The following is a 22,228-nucleotide window of genomic DNA, read 5'->3' on the forward strand; positions in this document are numbered from 1 at the left end:
GAGAAAATTGAAGAAGGTGGGGTTGGTTGGCAAGATTGATTTAGAGAAGGCTTATGATCATGTGAACTGGAATTTTTTGAAGTACTTACTTTGTCGTATGGGTTTTCGGTCCAAATGGGTGTGTTTCTACGGCTTCGTTCTCCGTTCTGGTTAATGGATCTCCAATTGATTTCTTTAGGACTTTGAGGGGGTTTAGGCAAGGGGACTCCTTGGCCCTTTTCCTTTTCATTGTTGTGGTGGAAGCGTTGGGACGCATGTTGGGGAGAGTTGTGGCTAATGGCAACCTGGGCAGATTTAGAGTGGACCAAAGTAAGAAGTTGATCTCACATCTTCAGCTTGCAGACGACACATTGGTGTTCTTGGATCATTCTTTGGAACAATTGGGGTTCCTTAGTGTACTCTTAGGGTATTTCGAGGCGATTTCGAGAATCCCTATTAATCTATGGAAGAGTAAGGATTTTGCAGTGGGTAAAGTCTCAGGAATTGCGTCGTTGGCTAATTATGTAGGTCTTTAGGTAGGGGTCTTCCTAGCTTCTTATTTGGGGTTTACCTATGGGAGTCGCTTACAGATTGAAGGAGATTTGGGATCTAGTTATTGAGAGGAGATTAAGCAAATGGTAAGCTAGACACCTTTCAAAGGTTGGGAACTTATTATAAGTTCATTGGCCAGCATCCCTAATTATTTTCTATCCTTATTCTCTATGCCAATAAGTGTAGAGGTGAAGCTTGACAAAATCTGTTAAGATTTCTTTTGGCATGAAAAATATGGGAAGAATCATTATTTGGTTAGTTGGAATAAAATTTGTGCTCCAAGGAGATGGGTGGGTTGGGTCTTCAACGTTTTGATTTGATGAATTCGACACTTTTAGGGAAATGGTTATAGAGATTTTGGGTTGAGGAGGCAAGTCATTGCTGCAAAGTTTTGGATCAAGAATTTTGTGTGGGAGAGTGGTGATGCTAGGGGAGCTTATGGGTGTGGGGTGTGGAAAGGTATCCTAAAAAAAAGTCTTATAAAAATATTGATAAAATTCATAAAAATAACAAACTTATGAAATTCTTTTAGAAATGAGTTATAAATTACATATAATGATGATAATGATAATTGTAGACACCTCGTTTTTGTCTGGAAATCATGTGGAAGAAGGATCAATCCAAGGAAGCAATACATAAGACCCCATGGCCAACCAAAGTGTAGAACCAAGGCTCATAGGCCTTGTTAGAAAGTTCAAATAAGGCTTATCTGTACCTTATGTGTGGACAAGTCAAATTTGGCTTGTCCGTACCAAAGGTGTGAATATGCTATTTTAAAGTTTTTCAGCATCCCACATTTGGACAATTTTAATTTTCTTCTCTCTCTAGTCCACCTACATATGTACAGAACACTTGGGGAGTTCACTCCACTTTCAAAGTCTCTCTCTTTTTTGGAGTACTCCAATTAGCTCCCATTCAAGCTTCATTCTTTTGGGAACACTTCACTTGGCTCACTTTCAAATCTCTCTCATGGGACCATACTCTCTTTATCATTTTGCCCTCATTTTTATCTCATCCATTGTTTTATCATTGGGTTCAAGGTAATTTGGCTAAAGTTTTTTAACCTTAACTCTTTTTCATGCCTCCGCACACCCCACTTACTTTTCTTGCTTTTAGGGACCACAAGTAACTTTACCACAAAGTCCTTATCTTATACTCACCCATCACTCTACACCTTGACCTTATAGTAATCTTTGCCCATTCCCCACAAGTGAACATGACATATACACCCCTACTTTGTTGAGACAAATTATGGCCAAAAACCATTGAACCCCTCTTATCTCAAGCTAGTTTTACCTTAGTTCAAAGTAAATTGACCAAAGCCAAGTAACCTTGACCCTTCGACCCTCCAAAGAGAATTCTCTAGAACCTCTTGCACCTTGACTCTTTTGCCTTTGGAGAATCTTGGTTGGTGAGACTCAAACACTATGAAAATGACTATTGAGGACAAGGGAAATGAAGGTCACCTATGGAGATATTTTTTAGAATATCGAGCGCTTGGGAAGATTGGGACCATTTTGCCCCCAAGTGTCTCTTAAGGCTCTATAAATAGAGGCCTATTCAAGGCAAATGAAAAATAGATTTTTTAGAGCAACAAAATTCTGTTAAAAGTACCCTCTCAAGAACCTCTCTAAGCTCTAAAATTTTGTCCAACTCTCTACCTATCCTTTTGAGAATCCTAGGGCTAAAAAAGGAAGAAACTAGGAAGAAAGAAAAGATTGAGGTGGGGTGGGATACTTAAGTTACTGATTTTTTCAATTTGTCTAAGCTTATTTGCTTCTCCCTTTTTCATCTTATATCTCTTTTGTGTTTTATTTAAGTTCAAGCTTTGCAATGTAGTTTTTTTTATTTTCCTTAAAGGGCATAGGGTTGAAAAGAGTGAGTCTTCTCCATGAAAAGCCATCTTCCCCTTTTAAGTACCAATAAATTCTAAGATTATCCAATAGCAATGCAAGTTATTTCGAGTTTCATTTAAATTTCTAGCTCTTTATGTTTCATAGTTATTTCTCTTTTCTTTTCATGGCTTAGGTGGCAGAGAGTAATCTCTCATCGTGAGGCAAATCTTCTCCTTCATAAGTTCATGCAATAAGTTCCTTTGGGTACATTTCATGCATACACAAAGAACACACACCATTTTCTTTATTTTTAAAAATTTAAGAGTCAAAGGTGGAGGTCTTCCTAGATCTACACCTAACTCTCTAAGTCAATAAAAACAGTTTCATAGGGATACATCTTCATGCATAAAGAATTATAGTTCCATCTAGGTTGTGTTCAATTCATGGACATGGTTTAAGGACTAAACCAACACAAAACTACTCCCAAGTGAGTATGTAAGTCTGTGTTAGTACTTTGGTGCTAAAAAGAGTGTATTCTAAGTGGATTCATACTCAAGTCCCAAGCCTAAAAAAAATCCAGCGAACACCCTCTTTCATATTTAGCTTGTTGATGACCTCTTTAGTTTGATTTTACAAATCGAACTATAGCCCACTTGATTCTTAACTTTTATTATCTTTTCTAACTTAAAAAAAATGCAAAAAAAAAAAAAAAATAGTTTTCTACTTCACTTGTGGTCACACTTCGGTAATCATCACTTGATGGGTGGGACAAGGTGCCTAACACCTTCCTTGTCCCTCAACAGAATCTCCTTACTTAGTTCTTAGGTAGATTTAATCCCCTTTTCATTGATCGAGAGTCACTAAAAAATCAAAATCAGATTTAAAAAAATTCATTTTTCATGGTGCTAATTCATTCCTTAAACCTTGAATGGTGGTGACTCCTATACCCATTATAGATTGATAATATTAAACCCTCAATGACATTAAACCTCAATCTACAATGAGTTTTAGGAGTCACCACCATTCAAGATTTAAGGTGTGAATAGACACCAAAAGTGATTTTAGAAATCTGATTTTTTGTATTTTATAGTAATTTTCATCAATGGAAAAGGTGAAGGTCTACCTAAGAACTAGGTAAGGAGGTTCGGTTGAAGGACAAAGAAGGTGTTATGCACCTTGTCTCACCCATCAAGTAATGTTTAACAAAGTATGACTACAAGTGAAGTAGAAAATTATTTTTTAAAATTTTTTGAAGAAAAGATAATATTGGAGTTAAGAGCAAAATGAATTATAATTCGGTTTGTAAATACTAAAATATGATAAGGTGAACAAGTTAAAAGGGAAAATGGGTGCTTGCTGGATTTTTTTGTAGGATTGGGACTTGAGTATAAATCTACTTGGATTATACTCTTTTGAGTCCTGAATTACTAATACTTACTTTGGAGTAGTTTTGTGTTGGTTTAGTCTTTAGGCCATGTCTATGAGTTGGACATAACCTTGAATGAACTAGAACCTCTATGCATGAAGATGTTTCTCTATGGGACTATTTTTGTTGGCTTGGAGGATTATATATAGATCTAGAAAGACTCACACCTTTGGCTCATATAGCCTTTTAAAAATAAAAAAGTAATGTGTGTTCAAAGTGTATACATGAATGTTCGCAAAGGAGTTTATTACATGGACCTAGAAAAGAGGGATTGCTTCACCTAGTGAAGACTTACTCTTCCCTTAAGCCATTAAAGTAAAGAATCTAAACTAAGAACTTGAAAGAGATGCTGGAAACTTAAATTAAATGGAACACTTGCTTTGAATATTAAACATACTCTTGAAGAGTTCATTTGTGGACTTAAAGAAGGGAAGATGGCTTCACAAGGAAGACTTACTCTCATCTACCTTATGCCACTAACAAGAAAAAGAAAAGATCTACATTATATTGATCTTTGAAATGCACTGGTTAGATAGAAGGGGGAGTTGGGGGTTCAAGCATACAAAAAATCAAAAAAGGTCTATCATACTTCACCTTAGTCTTCTTTCTTGCTTAAGGCTTTTAGGATCGGTTAGGAAACAAATGAAAAAAGTTTTGGGGCTTAAGGGAGCTCTTAAGAGGGTATTTTGACAAAATTTTCTTACTCTCCAAAGGCTTCTCCCCATTTGCCTTGAATAAGTATTTATTTATAGAGTTTTGAGAGACCCTTAGGGGCAAAAGAGTCTCAATCTTCCCAAGTGCTCAGTATTCCAACAATACCTCTATGGGTTGTCTTCATTTCCTTTTATGCCTTTATACTTAATAGTCATTTTTACGGTGCTTGAGTCTCACCAACAAACATTCTCTAAGGATAAAGGGGCAAGAGGTTTTCTTTGTAAGGTAGAAGGGTCAAGATTATTTGGCTTTGGTCAATTTACTTTGAACTTAGGTAGAAATAAACTTGAAATAGGAGAGGCTTGAGGGGCTCAATAGTCTTTGACCATAAAGTGGTCTCAACAAATTAGGGGCATATATGTCATACTCACTTATGTGGACCAATTGTGACCAAGGTCAAAGGTGGTAGAATGGGCAAGATTACCTTGAGGCCAAGGTGTAGAATGATGGGTGAATGTAGAGTAGGGGCTTGTGGTAAAGTTGCTTGTAGTCCCTAAAAGCAAGAAGAGCTAGTGGGGTATGAGGAGACATAGAAATGAGTTAAGGTTGAGAGGCTTTGGGAAAATTATCTTAGACCCAATGATAAAGTGATGGATGATGTAAAAATGAGGACAAAATGGTAAAAAAGATGTGGTCCTAAGAAGGAGAGATTTGAGAATGAGTCAAGTGGAATGGTCCTAAGGGAATGGGACTTAAATATGAGTCAAGTGGAGTGGTCTCAAAAGAATGAAGCTTGAATGAGAATCAAGTGGAGTGGTCCTCAAAAGAATGGGGCTTTGAAAGTAGAGTAGTCCCCCCATGTGTTCTGGCATATGAAGGTGGGGTGGGGATAGAAGAAAATCAAAACTGTCCAAATGTGGGGTGTTGGAAGGCTTAAAAATTACATGTCCACACCTTAGATATGGATAAACAAATTTTGGCTTGTCAACACTTAAGGTATGGATAAGCTTTGTTTAGACTTTTTGGGAAGACCCATGGGCCTTGGTCTTGCTTGGTGATAGGCCCTTGAGGTCTTCTGTGTTGGTACCTTGGATTGGTCATTCTTCCGCTTGGTATCTTGATCTCTTGGCTTGATCAAGGCCAAAATGGGGTGTCTACAATAATAGTTATTAGTGAAAATAGTAACACATAATAATAATTAATATGAAAAAAATAAACATAATATTTCAATTATTAGTATATATGATTTGGAATAGTTAGATCGATATCCAAGGTTTAAAATCTCATTTTTATACAATGTTTTCATCAGGAGAAGAATTGAGATGATCTTGACCTATGTTTCTTGATTAGTGGGTTCGTTGTTCGTGGTTCGTCACTCGAGGATAAACTCGGTTCATAGGAGTAGACAGAGATGAGGGCATTCGAAGGTTGAAGTGATAAGTAGGGTTAAAAAGAGATTGAAGACTGCAGATTTTGGGAAGAAAAATCAAGTTTTTTTTTTCTTATGGGTTGAAGATGAGGGTATTTGGTCATTTTTCATCAGCTTATTAATAAAGACCATGGTCAAAGGGGTATGTTGTTAGTTTGGAAATTTAGGGGATATCTCAACAATATCAACTTGAGGAGGGGTTGTAAAAAATTAAGGTTTCGCTGCATTTCACGAACCTGGAGCGAACTGGCTTGGTTTGAACTGGTTTGCAATTTGGTACCTTAATAACTAATTGGGTAACCCCGGTCTTGACTAAATATTCAATGTTTCATTTTCAATATTAGTTGAAATTGAAACGTTCTGTTGAAACATTCCAACATTGCACGAAATAGAAATGTTAATTAAGCACACACATACAATTGTCCATTTTCTAATTAATTTAATATATTTGTCATTGATTAACACATATTTAAAAATAAAAAATATAATATTTCATAATTTGTTGATTGAGTAAGTGTTTTACATATTCCACGCAGAATGTTGTTTGTCACTCTCTGACTCTCAAATACTTGCACATACATGTAGTGGAATATTCTCGATCTTTCACACTTCATATGGTTGTTTGCTGTATTTTTATGACATGAGTGCATTTTAATTTTTGTTTTATCATTAGTTCCGTCATTTCCAGAAAAATTGTATTAGTTTCCATATTGATTGAAATATTTCCCAAAAAAATCAAAATAGATTCCTTGGTATGTAGTTTGTCCACTATTAACCTATCTCCTTTTCATTCCTTTATATTCATGTTGAATCTTTTGGTAGCTCCGAGGATTTAAACATTTTATTCACTACTTCATTAGTAGGATGTGCAAGTTGAAGATTCTATAAGATCTAAAGAAAGACCATAAAGCTGTAAATCAGGGTAGTTTAGAGCAATGCTTTTAGACGTTGAAGCGTGAGGCAAGACGTTCAACTAGTTAGTGCCTCGTGGCGTAAGCCTTTAGGTGTAAAGCACAAGCTTCACATGAATGATATTTTTAAGCAAATAATATAGGGAAAATTTGTTTTAAAAAAATAATTTATTGTTTATTAAAAATGACTTTTAAATAAATTTTAAAGGGTAACAAATCGGTGGTTTGACCGCCTAGTTTGAGGTTGCCAAGTTTACCCCTCCCAAAACAGGCCCTTGAACAACCTCTTTTCGCAAAACATCCGATTCAAGGACATGTTTTCAATTTTTATGTCATTTTCAACTTTACCCCTCCCAAAACATTCCCTTGAACAACATCCAGTTCAAGGACATGTTTTCAATTTTTATTTTTGTCCCTCTCAAAACATTCCCTTGAACAATATGTTTTCAATTATTTATTTTTTTTAAAATGTAAAAGTTCATGTCCAACTATCACTAACAACTCTTTTAGGGGTACGAGCTGTCCATTGGGTCCAAAACATGCCCTTGAACAACATTTTTTCAAGAAAGATCGTGTTTTCCTGGTTGGGTAAGTATAAGGGTATTTTTCTTTTTTGAAAACATCCACTTCTAGTGCATGGTTGGACATGTGTGGAGGGTATTTTTGGTATTTAGCTATTTTTTTTCTTAAAACATCCAATTCCACCACCAGTTTGTTACCTTTTTTAAAATTGTTAAAAATCATTATTTTTTAACAAATAATAAATAAATAATTATTTTTTAATAAATTTTTCATAATATAATATTTAAATGAATAATATTAAAACTAAAAAGTTAGGATAACCATTGCATATTTCTCAATTGAATTAGCAAAAGGCATGACTTAAACAAAATTGAGTTAAGGAACATGATTCATTCAGCCAACCCCAAATTTTTGGGAAACACAATTGAATTTAAAGAAGGCGTGACTTCAAATAAAATTGAGTTGAAGGAACATGATTCATTGAACTAACCCCAAATTTTTGGGATAAGGCTTTGATGATGATAATGCCGACTTTGATTGACCTCCAAATTTCTGGCTTTCTCTTTGTCCTTATATAGTCTGAAAATTTCTCTTTTATTTGGTGATTACGATATTCGTTTAATTAATTAAATTATTGAATCTAATCTAAAAGGTACAAATCAATAACATAAATATGCTCAAAAAATCATGCAACCATGACACACTAGTTTTTATGTGGAAAACCCTTCTGAGGAAAAAAAACATGAGACCCACGTTCCAAAAAGATCCACTATAGAATTATGAGTTTATAACAGTTATCCACGCATAAGACAACTAAAGACTCGATTCCACAATCTACTAGCTTCTTGTTTCAACACGCATTTTGCAACTCCACGATCCAATTCCATGAACCGCTTTTATAGTCTCAATAACATCCAAATCTACAAATCGCAACCGCACACTCGAATCCACAAGCAAATCACGAACATGTGTAGATTTCGTTGTCCAAACAAATCTTTCAAACAATCATGAATAATGATTGGAATTCAGGTTTGAGAGAGAATTGATATAAATTTTGTGTTCTCTCTCTCTAAAAAGATCTCTTTAAACTCCAAGGCAAAAGTCCTTTTTATAGAAAAATTCAGAATTTTAATGAAGCTAAAACTTTGTACACTGATCGATCAGCTTTTTAGTTTCCTTCGATTGATCGGACCTGATTCATTGATCGATTGGTTTTTAGTTGACTTCAATCGATTTGACTTGATTCATTGATCGACAGTGTCTTGAAAAGCGGATCTTTATTTTTCTGAAAAATTAAGAATTTGCCCTTGAACCCATCCTTCTTATGCTCACCACTAACCCATGTTTACCTCTACAAAAAAACTGAAAAATCAACTCAACTTAGACTTTGGATAATAAAGTTAATTTTAATCACTTACGGTAAATTTGGCTCTAGGTCACTTCCTATTTTAATTCATGGAATCGAATGGTTTGAGTAATCTTTGTGTGCACGTGCTTGACTTTGACCATGATCTTTAGCTTTGATATTCACACCACAAGATGACTAGACAATAACTAGTGTTTTGGAAACACAACAATGCCAACAAATATTTCCTAACATAGGGTAAAACGTAGGGTGCCGAACATTTCCCTATATATATAATATTTTATACCCAGTTAGTACATTGCATTCAATAAATGCTGAAGCTAATAATGAAAGACAACTAAGCTTCGTGAAATTTTATCTCGTAAGTGACCGCAAATTGCTGGATTTACAATTATTTTGAAGTCCTAATCACTTTTTCGTTCTATCAACAGATTGCAAGGTAAGTCACAAATAGTTGAGGATGAATTGGTAAGGCTTGGTGAACAAATGGTCCAGAGTGCTGAAGGTACAAGAGCTATAGCTTTGGAGTTGTGCCGTGAATTTGAGGATAGATTTCTCCAACATATTGTTACAGGAGAGGTTGTAATTTTTCTAATACACACACAAACTACTGTGAGTTGTGAATTGAATGCACACAAATGCAAAAAGAGGGAGTGGCTTGACATTTGAGTCCCTAGAGATGTCTCTCCTTAATAACAATATTTTTTTATTGTGTCTCATGCACTGTGAGTTAGGACACACCACCGAATGGGCCAAAATTGGAGACTTCCTAGACTAGGGATCGTTGTTATGGATTGATTTTAAGCATCTGATTAACAAATTTCCTCTTGAGCTCTAGTAGAATCTTTTCAACATCCAAAGGAATTGAGTGTTGATAGAGATGGTGAACATTCTTCTCGTGTTACTTAGATATAATGCAACCAACCAGACATGCTTACCTAATATTTTCAAATGGAGTATCTTTCATTGTATAAGCTGTTCAAAGACTTAAAAAAGGATAAACTGTAAAACCATCGTTCAAATCCTCTCCACAAACAACTACTGTCTACATCTGTAAGGATCTATACATTTTTTTAGATGTTTTGAGATTGATACAAGCTTCTTTGTTCCCCTTCCGATATTCATCTTGTAAAGATCCATTAAGTTGGCGGGGACATCTCACCAAACTTTTTGACGGTAACTCAACTTTGAGTATTGAATTGACTTTGTTGGTTGAGTGGAGTTACGGTAGTTCATCCCCGATTGTTTTCTTAAAATTTTATTCATTTTGCATGTTCATCACTTTGAAGCCAATACCCCCAATAATGAGTATCAATGTTTGAAAAATGTGATTTTGATTCAGATTTTCATTTTAAATACTTAAAAAGCACTTTTTAAGAATTTCTATTGATTTAAAGCAAGTGTTTTGGAATGGAGCAAGTGTAAATCTTGAGGATACCAACTCTGACAGGCAACCATGATGGTCTCAAGTTAGATCCAGCAAATATCAAACAAGGAGAAGAACATAATTCTGTAGCCAAACCATAATGTTATCCACTGATTATTGCTTGCTTTGCACATGATGTAGTGGCTAACGTTGATCTTCTTAAGATTAATAAGACAATCGGCCATTAAGATCTTATTCAAGGTGGCTGATTAAGTAAAGAAAACCATCTTCAGGCGGATTCTTGAGCCCCAAACAAAGGAAGACTGAAAAACATCACAAGTAGAGAGGATGAGCCTCTACATGCTATCCCTATTCCATTTTCTTTTGTCATCAATAGTGGGGAAGGATCTAACACCTCTTGGAAGGGAAAGAAGCCTATATGTGATGTCCCTTCCCGGTCATTGTAGTTTTTGTGAATCCCCGGGTTTGAAGAAATACCCTGAATTTCCCTATATAATGAAAGAAACATTCCAGGATACGACCTCCCACACCAAGTGTCCTCCCAAAAGCATACTTTTCATCTACACATTTCCACTCATAAAGTCTGAATCTTTGGAAATTCTTTTCATTGTCTTTACCCCATAAATAGACTGCATTATTCCACTAACCCATGCCCTTTCTGTTTTTGGATGCAATAACTCTCCTACCTGAATCACATTTTTTTTTAGTTTCAAAGGCAAATATCTTCCAGTCTACCCGTTAATGTTCCCTCATCTTTGCATTTTGTCCCTAAGAAATCCCCTTTGAAGCTTCCACAAGATGTTAGGTGCTGAGATTGGATATTAAAGATGGACAATAATAGGTGGGGAGGCAAGTCTAATCGAAGTAAGTCTTCCATCAGAAGGTTTCCAAATTTCTCAACGAATAGATCTTAAAGCTCTTTGGAGAAAGAATCACATCCTTTACTGGAATATGAAGATACTTACCACCTTAATGATCTAGTGCTAACTCCAAGTTGTTCACTACACCAATTCCAATTCCAATCACTGTAAATATAGAGGCTAGAAACCATCTCAAAACATTGAAGAATGCATCTATGATGGCAGATTCACTCAATGGATGCTTTAAGATCGGTTCTATCGCAAGTATCATCAATAAAATGAAGATGTGATATGTTTGGTCCCGTACCATCCATCGAGAAACCTTCAAGAAGACTGAACTCTACTGTTTTATGGAAAATGTCACTTGGAGCTTCTATATCCAAAGTGAAATGGGATGACCATGCACTTGAGGTATTGATTATTGTTGGGCTTTTGAATGTTGTCTTTTACAATTGTTCCTTGTGTACTCTTATCTTAACCAAGTGTTGATAATTATGTTATCAATAATTCCAATCATTGTTTATCTATCACCCACAAAAGCCTTATCGTGGAGCAAAATTTTTACTAGGGCCCTGCTTGGTTGACCTGCAAGTCAGCTTAAATCCCCGTAAAGAAAAACTTGGTGGGCATTTGGCATTGTGCTCCTGTTACAAAAGTTTGGGTACCCCATGATATCGGACCTATCTATCCTATAGGCAGTTATTTGGGTAATGGCTTCTGTTTATTCATGATTGGTGCGGACAGTTAGATTATTATAATGGGATGTATAAAATGTAAGAGGGTTGTTTTCGGTTTGGCTTTGGCAAAATAAAGGCTTTAAATTTTTAGAGTTTTTGAGATAAAAAAAAGTTTTCATTTTTTTTCATGGGCGACTTGTAAAAGTTATCTGAATTCCTATTTTCATGTGCTCTTTTTATTGAGTTCTGCTCATTGGAAAAAGGAAAGAACAAATACATGAGATGATTTTTTCTTGGGTCGGGGAAAAGCATATCTAACTGATAAAAGATAAATGCGGTTGCTATTACATTCTATGGGTTTTTTGCTGGTTCTCTATAATCCTGTTGGGCCTAAATTTAACTAAATATCCCCATATCGAGCTAGTTTCCAGAGTTTTCTTGTAGTCCATTGAGTTTTTTGAACTATGGATTTGGTGCAAATTTGATTCTTTACGGTCATGCTGCAGATGTCATTCTTGTCTTATGCTTAATCTGCTGGTGAGATTCTGAATACTATGAAATCTATATATATAGTTTCGGAATGGGCTGATTTTTGGTGAGGATGATCTCCTCACCATAGAGATCATCCTCACAAAAAAATCAGCCAATTCCAAAAATTCTAACCCATACATTGAAAAATGTTTGGCACAATTTTTAGTTTTGTATATGGCCCTTGAATGCCCCCTCGATAACCCCACTATATAATTGTATATGCTTTTCTTGGGGCACTTTATACTTGTCACTGTTTGGAAGTTCACTGCGGCCTGATCTGAGGAAATTGGCACTACTTGGATTGTCAATCACCGACTGCCATCAATGCTCATAATTTTAACTATGATTTCTTTACTTCCATAAGTTAGTAGCTGCTAATAAGTTTTCTTTGCAGGGTAGTGGTTGGAAAGTTGTTGCGAGCTTCGAGGGAAACTTTCCCAACAGGATCAAGCAGCTTCCCTTAGACAGGCATTTTGACATTAACAATGTCAAAAGGGTATTCTTCCTTCCCTGTTTATGAGGTTCTCTTGCTGCTGTGCACTTGTACCTTCTTTCTTTTTTCCGGGCTCATAATTATTTTTGAAATGTTTTGTTTTGCACTAGATTGTGCTAGAAGCTGATGGTTATCAACCATATCTTATATCTCCGGAAAAAGGTTTGAGATCATTAATAAAAGGTGTCCTTGAATTGGCAAAAGAACCATCTCGCCTTTGTGTGGATGAGGTAATCTCTGTAGTCAGGCATTAAATGTCATTTTTTTCTTCCATCAATTTTAGTATGTATGTTGTATTTCTTGTGGAATTTCTTTCCAACACTTAAAATGTACTCATATGTTTCCATTCCTTTTTGACGTATTAGCTATCTTTGAATGGTTGCAACAAAACTAGTTTTCCACTTCTGTTCTCTTGATTTGTTTGCCAGGCCCCTTTGGCTTTTAGCAAGCTTGGTTATTGTTGAAAGGCTTGTTTGGATGGAACACCTAAATGCAGCTTGCATTTTCTTTCGAATTCATTGCAACCGTGTTTCTGATCTGTGTACTTGTATAACAGAGAAAGACCTCGAAATGCATTCCCCCTACTGTGGCCTAATTTCATAGGCGTGTTTTGATAGCAGAACCATGGCACCATATAAAAATATTCTTTCAAAGGCATCATCTTTTGTTTTTCAATTTTTTTAATCGTTCTACCCATACGGCCGTACTGACCTTCCTGCTCAACCCTTAATATATCATAATGATTTTGTCACATTTTCAAAACTCTATTGTCTTATTCTGGATGTTTTTTGTTTTTTTTTTTTTTTGTGTGTCCGTGGGTATCCCCTACCCTCAGGTGAGACTAATACCATGGTCACACGCACTGTGTTTCAATATTTTCAAAAAAATTATCATATTACCCTTTTTAGCGAGTGTAGGAATATTAACCAGCTGACCCCAAATCTTTTGGATGAGGTTTCAATGATGATGAGGAGGAATATTAACAAAGACAGAAAGAAAATATAAAAAAATCCACATACATCATCTTAAGGTCTCCTACAAACAATAAAGTCCCATCAGAATACAATATCCTAAAAAAACAACCCTTTGCACTCTTGGAACACTAAGACCATGATGCTGAGGTTTCTAAAGATCATCTTCTTTGCCTTCAGAAGTCCTGTGATTTTCTATGGCAAAAGGAAGTAACCTCCATATTCATGAATCATGGCACATGCCCCCCATTTGCACTTATTCATCTTAATTCTTTTGCTATTCTTTTGGACTTATTTTTGGATGACCTCCAAAACAGGTGCACCATGTACTGGTTGATATAGTTTCTGCTGCTGCAAACGCCACTCCAGGTCTTGGAAGGTATCCTCCTTTTAAGCGGGAGGTAATCATGCTTTGAATGGTTCCTATTAAAATACAGGGGTTTTTCTTTACATGTTTAGATTACACATGCTTTATCATGATGGTCTTCGATTTTTACCTTTTAACCAGGTAGTGACAATTGCAAGTGCTGCATTAGATGGGTTTAAGAGTGAGGCTAAGAAGATGGTGGTTGCACTGGTTGATATGGAGCGTGCTTTTGTGCCCCCACAACACTTCATCCGTTTATTACAGAGGAGGTATGCTCAATCCTATCACTTTAACTATATTAATTAACTGTGGGCATCTTTCCTTCTTTTACTAGTTGATTTTGTTTGGTTACATTTGATTTCCTTATAAATTACCTACCTGTGATCAACAGTCAAAACTATTGGTATTATGTGTGGTATCGGCCTTGGATTGATGATGGGTAAAGTCTGCTCTGGAAAGTTTATGGGAACAGGTGGAAACTTTAATTGATGTTGAAAAAGTTGCTAGGACAATCTTGAAAGTTGGAAGTGGACTTAAAAGTCCCAACATTCAGTCTAAACATCTATTTGAATTAACATAAACAACTATTTTAATTTAAAAAAAGAAAAAAAACAAATCAGATAGTCATGCATACGCCCACATTAACAAACATAACTCACAGAATTCAGAAACTTAGAATGACACATGTCAATTATAGGTAATTCATCTAGATGTGTCGTTTAGCTCATATTAGTATATATTATAACATTTCTTAAATTAATTCATAAATGATCATCATGGTCTTGTCCAGATATTCTTAATTTTATTTATATAAATATTAAAGTTATTGCAAAGCAACCTAGAGGTCATGTGTTCAAGTCCAGCTTATGTATAAGAAAAATTCATAATTAAATAAAAATTATTACTGTGACAGCCCACTGGTACCTTTGCCACCACCTCTACCACTGATATAACCACCATGATCACAACCACCAACACAACACCCCCTCCATTGCACCAACAAAACAGATACCTTTTTTCAAGAAATTTTGTTCAGTGTTCCATGAAACAAATCGCATGACCAAAGAAGACAATTAAAGTATTTCCTACTAAAATTTGTATCCTAGAAATTAGAATTTTGAAATGTAAAATATTCTACAAAACAAAGGGAGCTTAAGTGAAGAAATTGGAATGCCCCACCTTAATTTATTTCTTGGGAACAAGTTAAAAAATATTCTAGTAAATGCAGTTGCCCATATGTGGAATGCATTTATTGTTTTGTCTTCTTTTAGTGCAAAAAGTAAGGGTGTGGAGTCATTGTACAATAAATGCTTTTACAAAATGCCATTCAGGTTTTGTGATATTTACTAAAATGCCCATTGTAAAATTACCAAAACACCTTAGAAATCTCCATTATTTTGTGTTCGTTTCTTATATGTTATTATTCTTTATCTTCCAAGGCTTCTCTTCTGTAATACTTTGGCTTTTACCTTTTAATAGGATGGATAGGCAGCGGCGTGAGGAAGAACAAAAGAATCGAGGATCAAAAAAAGGGCATGAAGCAGAGCAAGCAATTTTGAATAGAGTATGGTGTCTTTCTCTTTATTCAAAATAACTTGATGTATGACTATGGTATTAAAAGAGTGCTTTTTGATATATTCATATTGCATTTATGTCCCTAAAATTCCGATACATGCTTTGTCTACAACTTGTCGATTATTTGCTTTATGTTTCTTTTAGGCAACAAGCCCCCAAACAGGAGTCCAACAAACTGGAGGTAGCTTGAAATCAATAAAAGATAAATCGAATCAGTCAGAGAAGGATGCACAGGAGGGATCTGTTCTGAAGACTGCTGGGCCTGGTGGGGAGATAACAGCAGGTTTGTATGCAAACTGTTTTGTAAGTTATGTTGGTTGTTTTGTAAGTAATGTTGGTTTGCCTTGTCATTAGTTTCTATTTGGGTCCCCTTTTTATTGTTAGTTACTTGGTACACCTTACCATGTATATCATGACTAATAGGACACTATTATCCTTGGATACACCCAATGCCATCTTATATTAGTTTCTCTCAAGTTTTCAAAGTCTAGCAATTAATGAGTGATTTTTTTTTTTTTTGATCTAAACATGCCTGCAATTGACAACTTGATTCAAAGTCCCTTCAATCTATACTGTTAACAGTTGGTAGTTTTCCATTTTCTGGGTGAAGAATCAGTATCTCTTGCTAAGGGAACAACTATGAGAATATGTCCCTTTGAATTTATAGGTGCAATGTTCAACGAGGGTGGCTCAGACAGCGCTGAATATCCCTTTGGGGTGTTCATTCATTCTATCTAGAACCATTTCTTTGATCCGAGGCCCATAACGTTTGCACATACAAAACTTGTTCTTAATAATGTTCATTATAATCAACTGAGTACATTTGGGTTAAAGTTTCAAAATTTCATTATGTTCAGAATGTTGTAGCTAAAACATTCTGGTTTTTGACATACCAGAACAAAACACTTTTGTATGATCTGAATTTTGAACCATTGAAAAGTTTTTGATTTGTTTCGGCATTTTTCAAAATGTATCCGTATGTTTTACGGAACATTCCCCCTACATATCAGAATGTACGGAATTTATTCATTTACTTTTGCATTAAAAAAATGGTAGCAGATAGCTCAGGGGTTGAAAAGAATGAAGAAAAAACATAGCTATTGCCATGGTTTATTTAATAGAAAGAGAACATTTCTAATGTATCAATGTGAATAGTGTGATGTTTTACTTTCTTTAATCACTTAAAAAACATTGTTATATATTTCTTTATGAAAAAAAAAATGATTCAAATGCAATGTGTCGAAATGTTCCCTTTTCGTTTTGGTTTTTCTTCGAAATGCCGAATGAAATGGCATTTTAATCCTGAGTGTGTGTGTGTGTGTGTGTTTGTGTGTATGTCCAACAATGAAAACGCAAAGATAAAGTTCTTTCAAAGATGCTTTTGTTGAGCTGTAATACTTCTGAACTTGCCATTGACTTCTGATATCTATATGCAGGATTTTTGTTGAAGAAGAGTTCAAAAACTAATGGTTGGAGCAGGCGATGGTTTGTTTTAAATGAGAAAAGTGGCAAGGTTGGTGATAATATCCAAGGTTTAAAGTTTAAACTATTGCTCTCATTCTTCATATTATGAGCTGAATTAACAATTCATTGGGAAAAAAAGAAGAGAGATTTTGTCTAAAGGTGCAAAGATACAAAAATGCATTTTCTAAAGTAATCAATTGTTTTTGGTGTATTCTATAATAGACTCGTACGTTATAAAAAACAAAGTTTTACCAGCCTACAAATAGAAATATTACTATCAATGTGGAAATACTGTAGCTTTTAGAAATTATGGAATTATCGTAAAATGCATAGAAAATATATTATTTAAAAAATTCAGGAAATGATAAAACAAACACAACAACTCACTCAGAACTTCATAAATCATAATTGACAACCACTCCAGTAAGAAGAGCAGAATCAACAACATTCTTCCATGCTAATACAGTTAATTGAGACTTGGACTTTCATAGTTAGGCTTAAACATTTAAATGTTTCATGTCATTTAGTAGATAAAGATTCAAAGCAATCTAACTACAACATACGAATATTCATGGAACTATGAGCACAAACCATTGGTATCCCTTTCTTTTGAATTGATAATTGTAAAAATTAGAACATGTATATCATTAACCTTTTTTTTCTGACAAGTAAAATTTCATTGAAGTAAGCACAAAAAGGAAATAGAAACAAGAGGCGGTCAAGATGACCAACCTAAAGGGATCCATAAAATAACTAAAAGACTCGACCTTGCCAACTACGGACTGGCCTTCACACTTCCCACCTATTGGAACAAACATACTCCCATCAAACCAAAGAACCTTCAAAGAAGAAGCTCTTAAATAGATCAAAGAGCATACACCAAAAAAATAGAAGACAGAAAATAAATAATGACATCAGAGACCAAATTCTCCATCCCTTGAAAAATCCGCCTGTTTCTTTCTTCCACAAGTGCCAACAAACAACAAATAGTGAAAGATTACATAATTCTCTTTATATCCCTAAAACATGAAGATAACCAACATTGAAACACCTCAATATTTGATTTTGGCAACACCAAGAGATTTGAAATAGAGATATGAAACAAGAACAAATAGACCTGGAAAAGTCACCTTTCAAAAGGTGATCAACGAATTCCCTCTCACATTTACAAAAGGGGCACGTATTGACACGTGTGGTACCTCTAACTATAAGATTGTCACTAGTAGGATCCTATTAAGAGCAGCTGATGAAATGATGAAAGACACCTTTGATGGAACGTTGGGACCCAATATCACAAAATTCAAGAAAAATCAAGGAACTATAGCTACTGAAATCAATGCAGAATAGAATGACTTGACAGAAAACAAACCATCTCAACTTTTTTGCCAAAATCTACCTTCATCAACAAGTGGATTAACTTGTATCACTAAGATTATTTTGATGATATCAAATGCAAGTCCAATCTCCCAGTAACTGAGGTTCCTTTAAAATCCAAGATCCCAAGAGAAATTGTTTGATGTGAAATTTTGAACAGCCAATAACTTCTTTACGGAACTAGCATAGAGAACGAGGGAAATGATCCTTGAGCAATATTGTAACACATCAACCATCTTCCCAAAACCTAATCTCATTACTCCTTCCTACCTTAAAAGAGATCCATTTGAGAAAAACTACAAAAGAACCTTCGATATCCCTTCCTAAACACCACACCCATATGTTGACTTGACTGATGCAGTTTCCCACCCCAAGCTAGAATCATACTTTTCCTGAATGATGATCCTCCAAAGACTTTTCATTTCTTCCACAAATCTCCATAACCACTTGCCCAACAATGCTACGTTTATGATTGTTGGTTTATTTATATCAAGCCTTCCACGTTCCTTCGATGATATAATTTTTTCCAACTTATCAAATGATATTTTCTAGCATTGTCAGAGCCATTCCATAGGAAATCCCTTTCCATCTTGTCCAATTTCATTGCCATATTCTTTGGAGTTGAGAAAATGAACATAAATATCAAGATGCTAGCTAGGACGCTCGTGATTAGAGTAAACTTTCCACCTTTTGTTTAGTATTTTTCCTTCCACCAGCCCAACTGCTTATCTGCTCTTTCAATTACTGGATCCCACGCATGGCTTAGTTTCTGAATGGTGCCCCCCAAGGAAGCCAAGATAAAAACTTGGAAGAGTACCAACTTCACACCCAAATGTTGATGCTAAGAACTACAGATCAGTAATATCATCTATCCCAGAAAGCTTAGTCTTGTTGAGATTCACAACTAATCTTGAAACTGCCTCAAAGCAACATATCAGATCTCTCAAGAAACATGCAGGCTCAGATGATTCATCTAGGAAAGTTAGGATATCGTCAGCAAACTGCAAGTGGGACACCATCGAGTCACAATCACACACCCTGAAGCCACATAGCATTCTTAATGATACAACGTGAGAAATGAGTCCTCCCAAAGTCTCTACAACCAGTGCAAATTGGAAAGGAGGGTCTCTTTGTCTCAAAACCCCCTAGAGCTTCTACGAAAACCTGCAGAGTGTCCATTAACAAGAATTGAGAAGGATGGAAATGGTGCACGTATCATAACCCATGAAATCCATTTTTGACCAAAACCCATCCACCCCAACATATATTCAACGAATTCCCAATTGACATGATCATATGTATTTTCATACCATCTAGGTCGAGACATCTTCATTCAATCAAAGCATGGAGATGTTGAACGAGACTCGGATTTTTAACCCCTGGATAACACTAATGTAACATACCTAAACTACAATTAAAGTATAGCTTTGTGAATTTGTTACTGATATTATCACTATCGTTGCTGTTGTAATTTGTATATCCGAGATTGGTGTGGTCTGTTTTGACTTCAACCCATTATTTGCAGCTTGGATACACCAAGAAACAAGAGGAGAGACATTTCCGTGGTGTTATCACTTTGGAGGTATGTGTGTTTATATTCTTGAGCTAGTTTACAATGGTAGATTCGTTATATTGTCTGGTACATTCGAATAACTATTAAAAGTTTTGTTTCATCTTGGAATGCCTCAATTACGTTGTCTCGTTATCAGGTTGATTTTGGTGGGGGGAGAGTTGCTCTGGATTTACCTCAGTTTGTTTGTCCATGCTTGTTTATTTTGCATGCTTGTCAGATCTTTCTGGAAACATGCACAATTTGCACTCGTCCCTGGAGTTGTACATTCGTCCATCATGATACATGCCATCCTTTTGAGAATGTCTAAATGGGCCATAACATGCCTTTTTCATTGAAATTGTTAACAACAAACCAGTCTTTGCAACATTTACATCACATAGCTGCCAATCCAAATGTGTAATTAATGTCTTACAAGTGTGGAAGAAAACAGAGAAGGTTGATGGCTTCTGATAAAAAATTTGCAGAGAAATTCATATTTCAGTCATCTTATGAAATTTGATTGTAATGAAATCCACCCTTAGCTCATCAATTTATTTAAAATCTTTTTAAATTTTTTTTATTTATTGGTAAGCCCAAAGACTTTACCAACTAAGCTAGTTGACACCTGCATTTATTTAAAATTTTAGGATTTGCTAGAGTGCTGATAATATGACGCATTTTTGGCGCACACCCTTAACACCCACTGACGTGTTTGCTCACAGCCCAACAAATGTTTGATATGTGGCGCGAATGACATCAGCAATAGAGAGAACTTCTCTCTCTTGCCCGCTGCCCACAGATTTATTTTTTTAGATTTCAAATAATAAAAAGGTCGTTGGGCCCGCATTGATTATCACATTGACAATCCAACAACACAGCCTTCTAGATTTCGTGACAATATTCAAAAAAATATTAGAAAAATATTGTTTTTAGATCTTGATCCAAGGTGTTGAAAATGGACGGTCACTGAGCACCCAATTTAAAAATAAAATTCAACTGTGAAAAATAACTATTTTTTAAAATTTTTAAACTTCATATAATTCTGCAACTTCATTGCATCGGATCATGTTTTTGAATGTCACAAGGTGATCAGATCAGAAAGTTTTCTTTTTTTCACTATAGGCAGGAGAGAGAAAGGTGCGTCGGGTATTCAGCAAAAACTACGTCATTTTATCAAAATTCTTGTTATTAATAAATTTCAGTTGCTTATCAAAAAAGAAATCTTAGGATTGTGAGTGAGTACATGATAAGTTTTGTACTTAAGTCTAGGTTTCATTGTGGGGTGGTTGGATGAGAAGCAAAGGTGTTGATTTTCATATTTTATCTGAATAGTTATCAATTGGAAATTCAGGATTAATAGTTGATGTATTTTATTATGTTTTGGATGCCATTTGTATCATGCTTCTTCCATCTAATGTAATTTTGCAGGAGTGTAATCTAGAAGAGGTTGATGAAGAAGAACCTCCATCAAAAAACTCCAAGGATAAGAAGACAAATGGACCGGATTCTGGAAAAGCACCCAATCTTATATTCAAGATAACTAGCAAGGTTCCATACAAGACTGTTCTGAAAGGTGTCGTATCCATTTTTAGTCGAACTACTGTTTTCACAGTTTGTTATTTCTCTTTTTTTTTATTACATGATATTGTGCTCACATCATTCCTTTGATCTTGCAGCCCACAGTGCTATTGTTTTAAAAGCTGAGAGTATGGCAGATAAGGTTGAGTGGGTGAACAAGATTAGAAATGTTATCAAACCTTCCATGGGAAATCAAGGGAAGGGGCCATCTGTTGATGCTGGTCTTCCTATTCGGCAAAGTCTTTCCGATGGTTCCCTAGTGAGTTATAACTTATGCCCATTGATTTTGCTGCTGCTAATAATTTCATTGCTCAACTAAACATTGTAAAATGCTCTAATTTCTTGTAAACTTTTATGTGAACTATATCTTATGTCTTCACATTTTTTTTTTATTTTTAATTTCTTGATATATCTGAGGTGGGATTTCATGATTGCCCATTTTAAAACTGTTCTCAGATAAGAAATTGGATACTTAACATGTTATCTAATTTTAAGGCGGTATCACCTCAGTGAGGTGGTACCGTCATATATCACAGACCTGGGATCAAAACCGTATCTTCACACTTGCATAGAAAATAAAAAATAAAACTATTTCAAGGTAGAAACTTATTCAATCTTTGCCTTCCTCTTATGGCGATAAACTTGCACTTCTTCTATTCGCATTATATGCTTGCTCGTCGGAGGTTCTCTTTATCCTTCATTCAAGTAGTTTTTTCTTTACTAAA

General features: G+C 35.3%; 1 protein-coding gene across 1 annotated transcript in view; it reads left to right on the forward strand.

Annotated features, from left to right (window-relative positions):
* LOC147401820 (dynamin-2A-like) overlaps positions 1-22,228 on the forward strand; it is a 41,977-nt gene that overhangs the window by 18,260 nt on the left and 1,489 nt on the right. The window contains exons 8-18 of the mRNA XM_086443236.1: positions 9,106-9,253; positions 12,524-12,625; positions 12,733-12,852; positions 13,911-13,994; positions 14,102-14,229; positions 15,440-15,524; positions 15,680-15,818; positions 16,972-17,048; positions 19,899-19,955; positions 21,354-21,498; positions 21,602-21,762. Coding sequence (XP_086299362.1) covers positions 9,106-9,253; positions 12,524-12,625; positions 12,733-12,852; positions 13,911-13,994; positions 14,102-14,229; positions 15,440-15,524; positions 15,680-15,818; positions 16,972-17,048; positions 19,899-19,955; positions 21,354-21,498; positions 21,602-21,762 — 1,246 coding nt within the window. The remainder of the gene's footprint in view (positions 1-9,105; positions 9,254-12,523; positions 12,626-12,732; positions 12,853-13,910; positions 13,995-14,101; positions 14,230-15,439; positions 15,525-15,679; positions 15,819-16,971; positions 17,049-19,898; positions 19,956-21,353; positions 21,499-21,601; positions 21,763-22,228) is intronic.

This window comes from Akebia trifoliata, chromosome 5, assembly GCF_017979445.1.
Source record: "Akebia trifoliata isolate Shusen 1 chromosome 5, ASM1797944v1, whole genome shotgun sequence".
NCBI classification, from domain to species: Eukaryota; Viridiplantae; Streptophyta; class Magnoliopsida; order Ranunculales; family Lardizabalaceae; genus Akebia; species Akebia trifoliata.